The 15,296-nt window shown below is 40.0% G+C and overlaps 1 protein-coding gene across 1 annotated transcript in view; it reads right to left on the bottom strand.

Moving 5' to 3' along the window:
• Positions 1–15,296, bottom strand: part of NSMCE2 (NSE2 (MMS21) homolog, SMC5-SMC6 complex SUMO ligase) — a 130,818-nt gene that overhangs the window by 94,208 nt on the left and 21,314 nt on the right. The window contains exon 3 of the mRNA XM_042036308.1: positions 9,057–9,163. Coding sequence (XP_041892242.1) covers positions 9,057–9,163 — 107 coding nt within the window. The remainder of the gene's footprint in view (positions 1–9,056; positions 9,164–15,296) is intronic.

Raw genomic sequence — 15,296 nt, 5'->3', positions numbered from 1 at the left:
GTAAAAGTGAAGACATTCACAACAAACCATACTGCAAAGTCATATGACTTTGGTCTATTCTAAATGACATGCGACACATTGCATGCACACTCCTGTTTACACCCAGTATTGAACAGTTCAACAAGAAAAAGTCCCAAATAATATAACTTATGAGGAAACTAGGAATGAGAGTAGCACCTTCCACTAACACCTTCTTAGCTGAAATTCTTTAATGAAAATATTAAAGAATTACATTACATTAAAGAATAACATTAAATTCTTTAATGTGGCAGTAGCAGCCACAAAAAAAAGTGTGATCTAGTTAATGCTGGAAGCAACATTGTATCTGTGATTCATTATAAATGCACTAAGAATTTTGCTTAGGGAAATCTGGGTAACTGGGTATTTTTATTGATAATATCAGTTTAAAAATACACTAGGAGAAAAAGTAAATGTTTTTACATGAGTGACCTAACATTTAAAATTTTGGAGAAGGAATAGTAAAGTATCCAACACATACATATAATTTCTGGAAACAATTACAGTAATTAAAACAACACTCAATGTTTGGAGGGAGACATTTTATGGAAGGCATTCCAGAAACTGCCTCCCCACTGACACCGATCAACTTGGGTGTGTTCAATTAACAGGAGAAACTAATTTAAAGTAAAAACCCCCGCTGCTGAGAATCATCCAGCATTTACCACTCAACCTCCACCCCCTGGCTCCAAGGATTTAAATCCTTGGACTGTCAGCAGGAGCTTTCTAGATGAGATGATTAATTTGAAAGACTATTTTCACTACTGAGCAACTGAAACTACAATGCCAGTGTTTCCAATAATAAATTTCATCTACAAAAAAAAAAAAAAATCCACTATTTGAGATTAAGATAGCTTTTTAATCAGGCTATCTTACCTCAACACTTACCAGTTTCATTACATTTCAAAATTTTATCTTCTTTCTCTGGGCTAGGCTAAACCAGACAGAGTTAACTCACACTGACTCTGAAATGCCAACACTGCCTAGAAAAGTAGGGATCCAAATCACAGAGACTTATTTGCTCTATGTGTGACCTTCAGGAATTTCAGAAAAATTTCAGACTGCCAACTGCAATCTTCAGTTTTAAAATAAAATCATTAAAAATTGAATTCAAATAGCTTTGAATTCTTCAGGTAGAAAAAAAAATAAATCTCTTTACAGACAGTGATACGGGATGCTGTCCACACGACTGAGATCGTGGTTGAGCGAGACAGTAAATTCAGTTTCAGTACGTCTCGTATGAGATCAAAACCACCACAGCTGCATGACACATCAGTTGAGTGTAACCCACTCTGCCAATTCTAATTTTGCAGAGTTATGTTCCATCAGGTAGTGTCTGTCCTTCTGCAGCAAGAATACAGACAGCATAAGCAGTATCATGTGATCTGGCTTATTTGATGAGAATGTGGTACCAGGTGATTTGGTACTGCACAAATGCAGTGTTAATGAACACAGGACCACAGCCCAAAGTACAGAGTAAAACAATTTGTCAAGGTCAACCACACAAGCTGCGAGTAGACCTCAAAATTGCATCCAGTCTTCCTTAATCCTAGGCTAGTTTGCTACCTACTGGGCAGCACTGCTGCCCAACATAGCAAACACACTTTTCAAATTACGATGTGGTTCTCAGGACTTCTTTGGGCACATTTGTTCTTAATATTATCCCTGCTGCCACTGTATCTACAGAACTCCCAGTTCCATGTGATAGCCCTAGGTCCAGAACATTTCCTCTCATCCAAATCTTCACTGTAACCAGCTGTGGCCCCTGCTGCCCCACTCCTACCCACACAAGCCAAGGGCCATTTCAGCAACTACAGTGTTGACACTGCAAATATTTAGGAAAATGTTTAGCTTGACCAATGTAAGCAACCACAGTAAAGTCAAACAAACCTATGTCCATATGCAAGAGTTTCCAGGGCTTGTTCTCCAAAAAGCAGGACACATTTTTATGCTTGCTAGAAGACACTAAGACACATTACTGAGGATGTGTATATAACCCACATAAAATAAAACTCTACTCCTACTTCTTTATATGCTGCTCACTAAAAAAGTATTTTAATCGCAGCTCCCAAATGTTGACAACATATAACTGTAGAGAACTACACACACAGATCACTAATTCTCGGAAAATAAAAGAGCAGCTGCCATCAAATGCTTAGTCCGACACATAGAGAGACACACAAAAAAGTAAAGCAAATATTATAAAGTAAATATTAGAAATGTGTTGAAATGCATCTTTGTCCCAGTTTCTGCAGGAAGCAGAGTACATGCCTACAACAGTGCTGTATTGTTTGAATTACTGTTTGGAGATGGCAGTAGGACAGAGCAAGAAATACACTATTGATCAGAAATTATATCAAAGAAATTGCACTGAAGAAACTTTAAAATACTAAAGAACTCCATAGCTAGCTAATGCTAGAAGTAAGTTTGCCTGTAAAAGTTTTAGTAAGTCCTGTGACATCATATATATATAGATGCAGAGGCCTAACTATAGAGCCACATATTATTTTCCTCTACTATCCTGCCCAAGTCATTATAAGGATTTGATCTAATGTCCATATTTTGCTTATTCTGTAAGATGAATGATGAGTCTGAAGTGGCTTCAATAGTCGATAGCAGCTAAACAGGCTCTAAAGAGGAATTCCAATTAGAATTCAAGGTACCAAAATAACAGCCAAGAAGACATCCATTGTTTAAAAACAAAACTCTAAAGATGAAACAAGATATCCAAAAATCTATTTACTATTCAGTGGAAGAGAAGACACTGGCACAGGTACAACTTCTTTCACCAGGGTTTTGACTTGTTACTGCTGATGGTGCATTTCAGTACACTCTGAGTGAATTTCAAGATAGAACCATCTGCTTTTACAATTCTAGAGTCAGGATAAATGCAGCAAAAGACTACAAGAGTTCTTTTATTCTCACAGCCAGCCCAAGAAAAGATATATCTATTCCACTAAACCCATTTTTCTGGCACTTCACAAAGACCTTCCTGAGCAATTTCTGTGCAGCAGAGGACTTTTTTGATAAAAAGAAGGTCTCAAAATTTTCATGGCTAGCAGACAATATTTCAGAATCAAGAAACACTGATGCACTGCACATGTCAGAGGAAATGCTCTGAGCTCAGATGAACAGTGAAGGTCACAGTTGCAGATATGGGTATCATCAGTATCATCAGTTTGCCCTAAGACATGCTGTCATGACAGTGTAGCAAGAGGGAGAAAGAGGAGCAAAGCGCTTATTAAGAAAGTGTCAGCACCAAACAAGGCTGTTTGTTCGATGAAACTAGGAAGTTCCATGTCAAAAATTGTTTCACTGACAACACTGTAATGGATATCACAGTGTCAGTCACTGTCAGAGAGTCCCAAATCAGCTAAAACACATGAATCCCTTGGGATTCACAGTCTTCCTGGTACTTATCCCAACAGAAAACTAAGTTACAATCTGATTTTTAAGCACAGTCTTGTCTCTAACAGACAGCAGCAGTCACTGATGATCCTGCTGGCACTTGCCACGTACACTGGACTTGGTCATCACATTAGCTCTGCTGCCATAGCTGTGCCACAAGGATGGGAGCTGGCTGGAATCACATCCTCTGCTTGACCTTGCTGTTCCTTCAAAGACCGCGCTGCAAGTGGAGCTACCACTGCAGAAGTGTTTTGTTGCTTTAGTTTGCTTTGTCAAAACTTGGACATATTGGCAGAACCTTCTCCAGTAGGACTCCTGGCCTACAAATCTATGCTGGCAGAGGCTGGTTAACAAAGGTAAGTCCCACTCATTTTTATGAGACCAAGGAAGACCATCCAAATCACTACAGCATTGTACTACGAGTTTTAAGTGAAGAAACTAGAATTCTGCTATATAGGTTACAAATCAAACAAGGACCATGGATTTAACTGTACAGCAGTTTTAAACAGGATTCTTTCCTTTTCTGCAGAGGCTTTTAGATCACTCACAAGCTGCACGCTTGGAATATGACCTACGTCACTGAAGGGAATTATCCCTCTGCAGGTTTGCCACTAAGGTAACAGACCCCAACACTAAGTAATCTGCTCTAAATTACTGAATGCAGTGAACAAGCATCCCCTCCTATTCATACTCCAATGAACTGACTGGTCTAAAGGAAAGAACTATTCTAAAAAATACAAAACTATTCTTAGAGTAGCTCCTGTATATCCTGTAGAAACAAAACCACTCTTGTACCAGGAACATGGTGCACCCCTCATCTTTGCAAAGGAAGAATGAACACTTGACAAGGTGTGAAGTCACACAGGCATGAATGACCAACACATCCAGACTTCAAATCCTCTCAAGACATACACTTACATCAGTTGTATGTAGTAGTTTTACAGACAAAACCCAACAACAAACAATTTAATTTTACTTCCTGCACTCAAACTATGATTATCTTTGAATTAAATTACAATTATAATTGCTCAAATCAGTTTCCATGCAGGATAATCAGAAAACAAAGATGTCAGCAGCATGGTGATAGACATGATTCACCAAGAACAACGTGGGAAAGCTCTAGCAGAAGTAGGGATAAAACCCAAGCACCAACACAACATCTAGTACTTCCATCTTTTCTTCAACTCAACACCACCTCCTTTCTAGCACTCTTTCAACCAGTCTCTTGCCCATCTGTCTACATGATCTCAAGACTTACAAAGCCCATGTCCTTTAACTTTTTGTCTGCCTCTTCTCATTCTGAGTGCTTCCTTCTCTTCGTTTTTTTCTCAAATATGTCTCTTCTGTGTTTCTTCCACCTCACTAAGGTTTGGATTTCATCCTGTCACAGTGCTCAGGTTTAGCAAAAGGCAGACACGATTCAAGCAAGACAAACCAATGTTTGGCAAAACAGTAACTTACAAAAGGAAGCACTAAGCAATCTTTGCCAGAGATGCCATCACCACATTCAACAATTTCCTGTCACCTGCAAAAGAAACAAAATAGCCCAGGTTCCCTTTCCCTAAAGGAGAAGAAAAGAGAGGTGACAATAATGCAACATTAGAAGTTAGTTTTGTCTTCCTTGTTCTCTACTTTGATCTACAATACATTGTAATTCATTTTATCTAGAGAAGTCTGGGGACTTCAGAAAATATACCCCAGCTTCAGAAAATTTACAGTCCCAAAGAAACCAAATGCTTGAAAAGCTGAGAGACTGCTCAGTCCACCACCACCATCCCTGCTAATCCAGAGAGCAGAGTGGGAGTGAGGAAGCAGGCACAATTGTTGAAATGAAGTACGAGGAGACGGTACAGGAAAACGAAAAGAACTTATGAAAAATTAGGGCATAGCCAAACCTGCAGGAACCAAGAGCCATGACCCAAGAAGCAAGAACAGGAGGACACAATAAATCAAATTACAATGCCAAGAACAACTTTGCTTGAACGTTGTGCTCATTAAATAAATTCAATAAAATACCTGTCCGTAGGCTATGATCACCCCCTGCTCACATTAGCCACTTCCTCACAGAGCATGCACAGTAAAATGAGTGCAAAATTACATGCAGAAGAGAGAATGCAAAGCCAATGACTACACAGGTTGTTACATATATGGGAAATGTCAATTTTTTATTGTTCACAGTGTATAAAAACGAGCACCTGGCATACTGTTCACTTTATGGATTTACCACCTAGAACCCATTCTCCACACAGATATGAAATATAATCAAATATCTTGACTCTGTGTGTGGATTGTCTTCCTGCACACTGGGTGAAAGAATCTGTGTTTGGGACAACACAATATGCTGGCATTCTGGCTATTTGAGAACTCTCTCAGAGCAGGGAACACTTGATTCTGGGTCCTAATCATTTGGGTCCATTTCAAGAGTATAAAAAATTCTGCAAGAGATACTGCAGCTCCATCAGTCATTTGTTGTTACACTAAAAATAAGAGTGCTGTCTGGACTTTGCATGGAAAGGACCTGAATATTGGCTAGTTTCTTTTTAAAATACCCATTAAAAACGAAAGAAGAAGAAGAAGCAGCAGAAGCCCAGTCATTACACAGGTACAAGAAAATCCAGTGGCACAGGGAGTTTCCACAGACAAAGGATTTCCCACAGCCTATTGTTGGAAACACTGTGATTCAATCGCTCAATTCTTGCTCAACAGGCTGCTGATTCAACCAGAAGAGGATGCTGGTATGTCTCGCCTTCTGCATTCCACCTACTGCAGCCTAAATCAACAAAAAAACTGGCTTTGAGAAAACATGTGACTGTATCTCATGCTAGTTTCTAGTTATTTACATTACAATCCTTTGGTTGTACAATATCATCTTTTTGTCAATGCCATTTAAAGGTACACATAGTAAAATAATATATCAGGAATTTTAACTGCTGCTGTCTCTTTATCTTGCTAAATTCCAGTTGGACATTTCACTAGAAGCAGCTGGTTACAACGTGAAACACAGACTCTAACACACTTTCTGATTCACTGCTGTATACCTAAACTAAAGAACAGAAAAATCATCAACATACAAACTTAGAAAATAATCAGATAAAATGTGTTTTGCAGCTGGAGACAAATCCTGTTAACACTGTCTATGAAGGACAGTCTGCTTGTGAAAATTAATGACCTGCTGCAACTCCCCAAAGCCCTCAGGTAAGGAATTCAGATGGAACCAGGGAGCAAGTCAGTGGAGGCTATTTTAAACCCAAGCCACTCTACAGCTACTTCCAGGTGCAGCGCTAAATTCAGCAACAGTATCTGTTTCCCAGAAGCAGATTTTAAGCTGTCTCTGACAGGTAACTGGAGATGGGCAGTGCAGTTCCAGAGGCATAGCATGAAGCTAGCCTCCAAAATAAAGCATGAGTTGTTATTTTTCAGAGAACAGACTGTAACTCTGTTCTGCAGCAAAAGTTATATACATTTCTTTTTCATACTTGCAAAGGTTTGTTCAGGATGCTGGCAGGGGAAAGTACAGACAATTCCCTAGAGTGAAGTAGGAAGCAGAGACAGGAGAAGTGTGGCTAGAGGCTAACAGATCAGCCATTACCAAATTTATAATCATGTAGACTCTAAAATATGTTAAATATCTTGGAACTGCAATTTCAAAACCTTAGGACTGAAATAACAGGAAATGAGCTTGTTTCAACAACACAAATAAGCTACATTAGTGAAAAAAAGGGGAGAAAAGGAAAACCAACTCTTCCAGGTGTATTTTTTTGCACACCAGCACAGATATGCACACAACAAATATTCAATCCTAAAAATCACAAATGTATCACTGCCCTGCCAAAACTGACAAAAATACCTTCACTTCAGGGATGCAGTTACACCTGTGCTCAACCTAAAATACCATGAGTGATCTGAAATAAACAGGATTTGAGTGCTTTATTGGTGAAGGCATAGACTTGCTCTTTATAGTCCTAAACTTGAAAAAAATGTGTTTTGCTGATAGATGGCAATAACAAAATAAGTTAAAAAGTCATTGTTGAAAATTACTTGAAATTCCAATTATAACAATAAGACATCAAATATTTAACAGCTTATAATCAAAATATAAACCAACTACGTTTCACTTAAGTCTGGATATATATCATTAGTCTCTAACAATGAGGACTATGTTACGATGTACTAGGGAAGCTTTAAAAATCACGAGTAGTCCAAATAAAAGGAAAAAGTTCTGAACCATCCAATATAAACTAGGAGGTCTGCAATTACAGTGACATCTGAAGTAAATTGTATATTTAAAGACTAAATGAGGAACAGTGCCTGTATTTATTTCTGTCCAACACTTGCTGATGTAGACATACTTTTGAACTCCTTTTAAATATGTATATTTAATTATTTGAATGAAGATTTTTCAGTTAAGCATCTCATCAGATGATTTTAAAAAATACTAATGGAAAACCTTTCTACAACAGAAAAACCATGTAGGCATCTCAACAGCACTAGCGGGAAAAGCATTGCTTTGCTCTCCTTTTACTGCTTTTAAAAGAACAAAAAGCAATAGCAAGATAATAGCAAGGCAGGTTTAATTGAAAAGCTCTGCTACCTTAACATTTTGCTAAACAGATTTCCCACCCCGAACGGAAATCAGGGATGTGCTTTTGCCTTTTCTAGAGAAATCCATACAAAAGCGACACTGAGAAGTCTCTGGGCAGACACACAGAGCAGGTCTCTCAGGAAGTGGAGTTCTTCGGGCACAATGTGGCCTGAAACTGAGGTCCGGCCGCCCTGGACCTGCCCCCTCCCTGCCCGGCTCTGCCACGGAGCCGCCGCTCGCTCCCGCCGGGCCGGGAACGCGCCGAGTCCAGGCCGGAAACGCGCCGAGCCCGGGACGGGAACGCGCCGAGTCCAGGCCGGAAACGCGCCGAGCCCGGGACGGGAACGCGCCGAGCCAAGCGCGGGAACGCGCCGAGCCCGGGACGGGAACGCGCCGAACCAAGCGCGGGAACGCGCCGAGCCCGGGACGGGACGGGACGGGACGGACAGCGCGCGGCCGCGGCGCACCCTGGCGGCCACTGCCAGCGCCGCCGCCGCCGCCATCGCGCCCGGAGTTCGTCCGTCCTTGGTCCGTCCTTTGTCCGTCCTTTGTCCGGGGGCACAGCGAGACCCTGGTTCATTAAGCGAGCAATCCGCCAGCTCACCCTTTACAAGCACCAGCCAAGTCAGGTGGCAGGAAGGCAGTGGGAAGCAGGCTTTAAAATATCGGTTCTCTACAGCCACAGCCATCAGTCTGTTCCTGAAATCAGCTGCCTCACCCATGAGCACTTCCATCTTCCACAACACATGAGGTGGGATCACCTGAGAGTAGGGTGTCTTAACCACAGTGCCCTCAACCATTTCCAAAGCACTACTCATCCCATATTCCCAATGGTGTGAGTTTGGTGGGGAGAAATTTTAAGTTCTGCCACCCTGTAGCAAGCTGGGGAAAAAAAATTATTAGTTGTACTGGTAACTTCAGTATTTTATACCTGCCAAAGAGCTGTCTTTCCAATTACATATTGTTTAAATGTAACATTTGTGTCTTTTAAAAGATACTATTTAAATAAGGATATGTTTTCATAACTTTATGAGAAGATATAATTTACCTGACTTATGGTTTCTTCAAATGCTTTTATATAATGATTAAGTTCTCTGTCCATTGTAGCATATTCTAACATGACTTTTTCCACAATGTTAACATCATCTTCATCATCTGCAAAATAAAATATGTGGGACGTGGGTGATCAATTGTATTATTTTCAGGCAGCATTTTTTCTTTACAAATATTTTATTTACAAGAATTCATGTTAGGAATATCTAAAGCATTTTTAAGTCTCAGCAGGTGTTTTCAAGCTACTCAAACATACACTTTTTTTCCTATTTTGCAACTGTAATCTTTGACATTTCTTGGGTAACTTGAACAAACAGCTTACTCAGAAAGACACTTCCCTGGCTTCATGTGAACGAGAGAGAGTATGTGTAATTTCATCTACCAACACCTAGTCATTAGGCAATCAGGATATTTTCTGCAAAAGTTGTATTTCATGACTCATCACGTTGCCTCAGAAATAGTCAGAAGAAACTTAAATGCCCTCTCAGTACAGTATAGTTCACAGCTATAATTAGACCCCTTATCCCCAAAAAACACAGCTACAGGAAAATCAAAATAGAGCCAGCATTTTATAACATGGGAAATAATGGAAGAATCAACAGCATTGGTGATTCAAGCAGTAAAATTCTAATCGCCAGGGAAAATCAATTAACACAGGTCATGTGATTAGTAATTCATATCCACTTTTATTCTCTTCTGCATTCCTCCTAATTCCACTCCTTTAATCTCTAACTACACCTTTGCTTTCCTATTCTAATATTGCTGTGCATCTGCTTAGATAACAACCCTCTGTACATGCTACAGGGCTGAACAGCCATAGCTGTATATTCCTGACACAGCTGCATGTACCACACCAAATACTGCCAACTGCAGGAGGACAGCCAGCCACAAGCCCTGAATCCATGCAGGAAATTAGGAAGTTAGGAAACGTAAGTTTAAACTTCTGCTACTTCCATTTATTCCTGCCCTGCAGTTTCCAGGTATAGAGAAAGCAGCTGGAAGCAGCTAGACTCTGTGAAAGAGCCCCAAGGTCTGCCATGCAACTTTAGGGGTTGCAATTTCATGGAGCATTCTTTAAAAGCACTTAAGTAGCCAATCTGTGCTGCTACTTTTAGGAGGAAAATTGTAGTACAGCTTTGTAAATTACTTTTTTTGTGAAGAAAGGAAAATGTGCTCTGATCTGGCAAGCTGGTACATTGCTTAAGTTGCTAACTATGTTACTATGTTAGAACACAAAAATCCATCTCTGCAGAAAGCTGACACAAAGTATTGTACATGGCCATCAGTTTGGGAGCAAAATCTGAAACACATTGCTCAGGGACAGAAACATCACACCGTATGAAACCGTGATGGATCAAGGAAACAAAGGAAAGTGCTAAGATATATTTACACAAAAGAAGTTACATAATAAGCTATACTATTTTGTGAACATGGCAATTACAGTCATGATGTTTCCCTTAATTATATATAGGCTTGGTATGTATCCATTTTTCATTAAGTAGATGAATGGATACTGCAGACAGAATCTTGGCATTCCTGCAACTTTATTCTGAATAATCAGCATTTCCCTCTCCCCTTCCCCTTCCCTCCCACCCGGTTTCCATGCCCTAGCTGGTAACTATGATCATACTATTTTTCCTTCCTGCTAGGAAGCATATGAAGTGCCTCCTTCAAGGCTGACACAAAGGACACTACATGAATCACAGGAAAGGTTTGTGTAGCAAGTAACTGTCATTCTCCTCCCATGGCCAAAATGAATCATATCCACAACATAAAGAAACTACAGCAGCCTAAATATTTTTTAAATTTTTTAGGGGAAGAGAAGTGCATTGTTAAATACCAAGAGAGCTGTATAAATGCTGTCATTCCTAATAGTTAAACTTTAGGTAAAGAGTAATAATGTTGCATGCAACTTGAGAAATGTATTAAAATAAAGCTCAAAGAGGTGGAACACAGCTCGGGCAAGAGGGACATTATCTCCAACTACATCCTGCTCCACATTCTTCCTGTACTGATTGCTCCACCCATCCACCAGCCTGCTTTAAGTCTCAGTACTGTTCACTGCTGTTTCCCTGTTGCTGTTCTTTCACACACGTTACACATCCTAGGAAATTGCTGACTAACACACAATCACAGCCTGCCCTTGGAGACACTATGGACATACAGACAGACCTGAAAGACACTGTACAGGTCAGCTGTTGTCCATACCCTATTTCTGCTCATTGACAGATGCTAAAGTCCATTTTCTGTCTGAAGTTCAATCCATAGGGTGCTGAGAGCTAAGAGGAAATCTCCTATGTTGTTCCTAGCCACTTACCTCCCCATCTCTTAAACAAGATTTGAAAGAAAACTTACATTACAAGCTATTCTATTTGCCTTTTAAAAACTCTCATTGTTCTACATCACACACAGAATAACCTGCTGTGCAAGGCTCCTCAGCTTTCCCTTCCCCTGAAGAGCCAAGAGCATTTCTGCCCCTCCCTAGTAGGGAGCAGATGCAGGGCAGAGCTTGGGTGCACATGGTAACTGTGGGTGACTGCATGGGGGCGTAAAGTTTTACAGCTCACCAAGGCAGGGATCCCAGCACCTTCAAGGTGCCTTTACAACAGACTCCATCATAGACTAATCAGAGCACACCAGCTGACCTAATCTTACTAAGGAACAAGAAATTAGAAAAGAAAATACTTTTCTCTCCTCAACACCATCCCACAACTCATTCTCACAAATCCCACCAACCCATTGGTTTAACAGCACTACAGTATCAAAAATAATTCAAATTTAATAATCACATCAGGCTTTTGAAAGATTCAAAAGGCATTGTCTGTCATTCACTCTGCAAGCCCTGCTGAAGCTTTTGTTTCATATATGAGGATGACAGCGGAGATTCACCATAAAGAGATTCAAGGCACTGACTGACTCTCTTCCAGCAGACCAGGAACACACTGACTGCTGAATACCCTCCAGCCAGACTCCAGCTACAAAGCCAGACAACTCTCCAAAGTACTCAAACCTTGCACTCTGCAGGCCAACAATCTAGCTTAACACCAAAATCAAACACTTTGCAAGTGCTGGATGAGTGCCTTTCTGTTATCTAATCAAAAGTTATCCTAATCTTATTTCTAATTCATATCTAAGGAATGCATTCCAAACTCTGCATATGCTTTTAGCTACTGCCACGAAATACCATTGAAGTGCATATTGTAGTCTCCTTGTTATCTAGACTAAAGATGTTGAGTTTAGTAAGCATTTCTTCACAAGTCATTTCCCTCACCACTCAGAGATTACACATTTTGCAATATTACATTTTTTACTCACAGAAAGCCCAGTTCAAGGCCATAATTTCATTTTCAAAGGCCCACGTGCATCATGTTAAAATTAGCTGGCTGAATATGCACAGTGTGCAATTATGAATTCCAGCTCACACAACTTTATGATCTCTTATTATAATGGAAACAGGGATATTATTCTGAAAAGTCTCCCTAAAAATTAAAGAACAAAATTACATAAAGTGACTAGCAAGGTTTCAATTTCTCACTTCTAAAGAGACCAGTCATGCTTCAGTGCCTTAATGCTGATTTAAACCACAATCAGTCAAGACTAAGTTATGTATTATGAACCCACAGTGTGGAATACAGTCAAGTCAGCACTGATTTAATACATCCTATAGTAACACTCACCTAAAATTTATCCAAAACTTGCATTTCCTAACATCTGAGTTCATATTTACTTTAGTTTCCTGTATACATCCACAAGTTAGCAAAAATTCTAAAGATTTTTCACAACTACCTCTTTCTGTGCACAAGTTACCACATCAATATTTGCTTATTTAGGGTATTATGGCTGCCCTGCAGCCAGTACACAGCAATCTAAATAAGCATTCACTTCCACCACAGACTATCTTAAACACAAAATAGTCTGCAATACCATGAAATTACAGGAAGGCTCCAAACTTACAAATACAAATGTACTTAAAATGAATGCTTAAGCACAATGTGGACTAAAATGAATACATATATACTCTCATATCTTGGTAGTATTGGCTAATAAAAGTCAAAATTTCAATTTAAAGAAAGCAGGGCATGTCAGTTCTGCCTCTGGCACTACATAATAGTCTGTTTTGAAATTTAAGGCTACACGCTGGTTTTCCCATGATTCAAGGCAGAAGAGGAATGGTACACCATTGCCCAGAAATTTTGACAATAAATTTCAGGCTTTTAAAACACTCGTAACACAAACACCCATCACTTGAGCCATTAGCAACAGTGGTAGTAGGCAGTTGTCTTCATATGCCCCAGCAGCAGATAAAATACACACTTTGCCAGCAGGTTTCAAGTTACTGCTGACAGCAGAGGAACACAAGCTCTCCAACTCCTTGATTTAGTTCCATCTTCTGGAGGATAAAATACGTCCTCAATTCAGGATAAAGCTAAGTATTTTTGCTGTCGTTTTTAGTAAGTCCTTCATTTACAAATCCAAGTGTTAAGACTCCCCTCTGCACCCCCAGTTCTGGTCTACTCAAAACTGTTGATAATTCAAGTTGGACAGTAGATCTTGAAAAAAACTCTCAACCAACCCACACTCTTTCAGAACAGATTCACAACACACTTGGAGACGACAGTAGTGATGCTCAGAAGTGAGAGGATACAGACCTACGTAGGAGAGCACTGTCTCATTTTCCCTGTCTGTCTAGACAGGAGTGAAGCCTGCCACAGCACTCCAGACTACAGAGACCAAGAGGTACCTAAACAGGACACTGACTGCTTCTGAAGCACTGAGGGTACACAGTCACTTTTTCTCCTGTAGATACATGGACAGCTACTCAGAAAACTCTCTTCAAAGAGCTCTTTTTAAATGTCATTTCCCTGACCTGCAACACATTTTATCTATTAGACTGCAGAAAGAGCAGAATGCTAATCCAGAAAATTCTAAACTAAAAGAAATGAGAAGCCATACAAAGGAACAGCAAAAAACTGGAGAAAATCAAATTCATCTCCTGAATGCAGGTGTCTTCACATAGAGAAATGGATGAAAGCAGAATGCCCAAAATATCTCCATGGAGCTGTCTGGATAGGGAACTAACCACTGCAATTAGTAAGAGAAGAAAAATTACTGCTGATAAGAGGGGCAACAACCATACAGGGAATGGCAATTGGTGGAGTAAAGGGGAATTTGGGGCAGTAATGGCAAAATTTCCCTCCATGTAACAGTCAGAAGCTACTTACTGCTGAGGCTACTCATAATGAAACCTCCACCTTCTCAGGAAATGCCTTAACTGGGCCGTAGAGTATTTGAAGCCATATTTCTCTTGCTGTCCCCTAATGAAGCCACTCTTTTTTGCATAGAATGTTTTCATGCACACAGAATTAGAGATTGAGCATGCATGAATGATTTTAGAGACCAATACTTTCACCTAGATACCAGACTCCAGTGAAGTGGAGGTGTGTCTCACTAAATTAAATTACATGAATGACAGAAAGAGAAACCTACGAGGTGAGTGGCCTGGCTTGAGCAAGGGGTTGGGCAAGATGACCTCCAGAGGTCCCTTATAGCCTCAGCCATTCTGGGTTTCCATGACATTCTTCAGTATTCAACAACCTCACCTGAAAGCCATTTTTCTGGAAGATGGTGAAAAGTGAGTTCAAGCTCAAGTTCTCTCAAGCAAAGAAGGAGAGTTTCCAGTATTCTACCACGGAAAAAATCTGAGTAGAAGGAGCAAAATTGAGAGGAGCAGGTGAGGCAGGACTAGAATTACTTGTAAAGGAAAGACCAGAACAGAAGAACACAGGCTGCACCAGACCTATCACTTGTGAACGACATTTAAAGTTTCATCTTAATTTCTATTGGGCTTCTGTTAAGAAACTGCGAAATAAACTGCAATACTCGAATTTAGATCAAGCATTTTCCCGTACCTGAATAAAGTCTTCTGAGGTTGTATTTTGGAAAAGAATGGGCTGTGCTTTTCAGTCTGGATTTAAACATTCAATTTATCCAGCAAGTAATGGGAAAAAAAATCTTCAATTACCCGTTTCTCTCTGCTTCGTTTTTTTTTTTTTCAGTCAGTTGAGCCAAGAGTGTCTGTTAGATTACAAACTATGCCTGATGAAAAAAACTCTTGTCTTGTATTACAAACCATTTCCCTGTAGGCTATGACTGTCTAAAATAGGAACAGATGAGAGTCAGTGGCCCAGGAGGCTCCTGCCAATCCCATGGAAGAGAAACCCAAGTATATTATATT

The sequence above is a fragment of the Corvus kubaryi genome, unplaced genomic scaffold, assembly GCF_017639235.1.
Source record: "Corvus kubaryi isolate FWS band 111438036 unplaced genomic scaffold, C.kubaryi_AGA036_p1.0 37385, whole genome shotgun sequence".
NCBI classification, from domain to species: Eukaryota; Metazoa; Chordata; class Aves; order Passeriformes; family Corvidae; genus Corvus; species Corvus kubaryi.
Note: the sequence above shows the minus strand (reverse complement) of the source record. Positions and strands in the feature narration are given on the sequence as shown.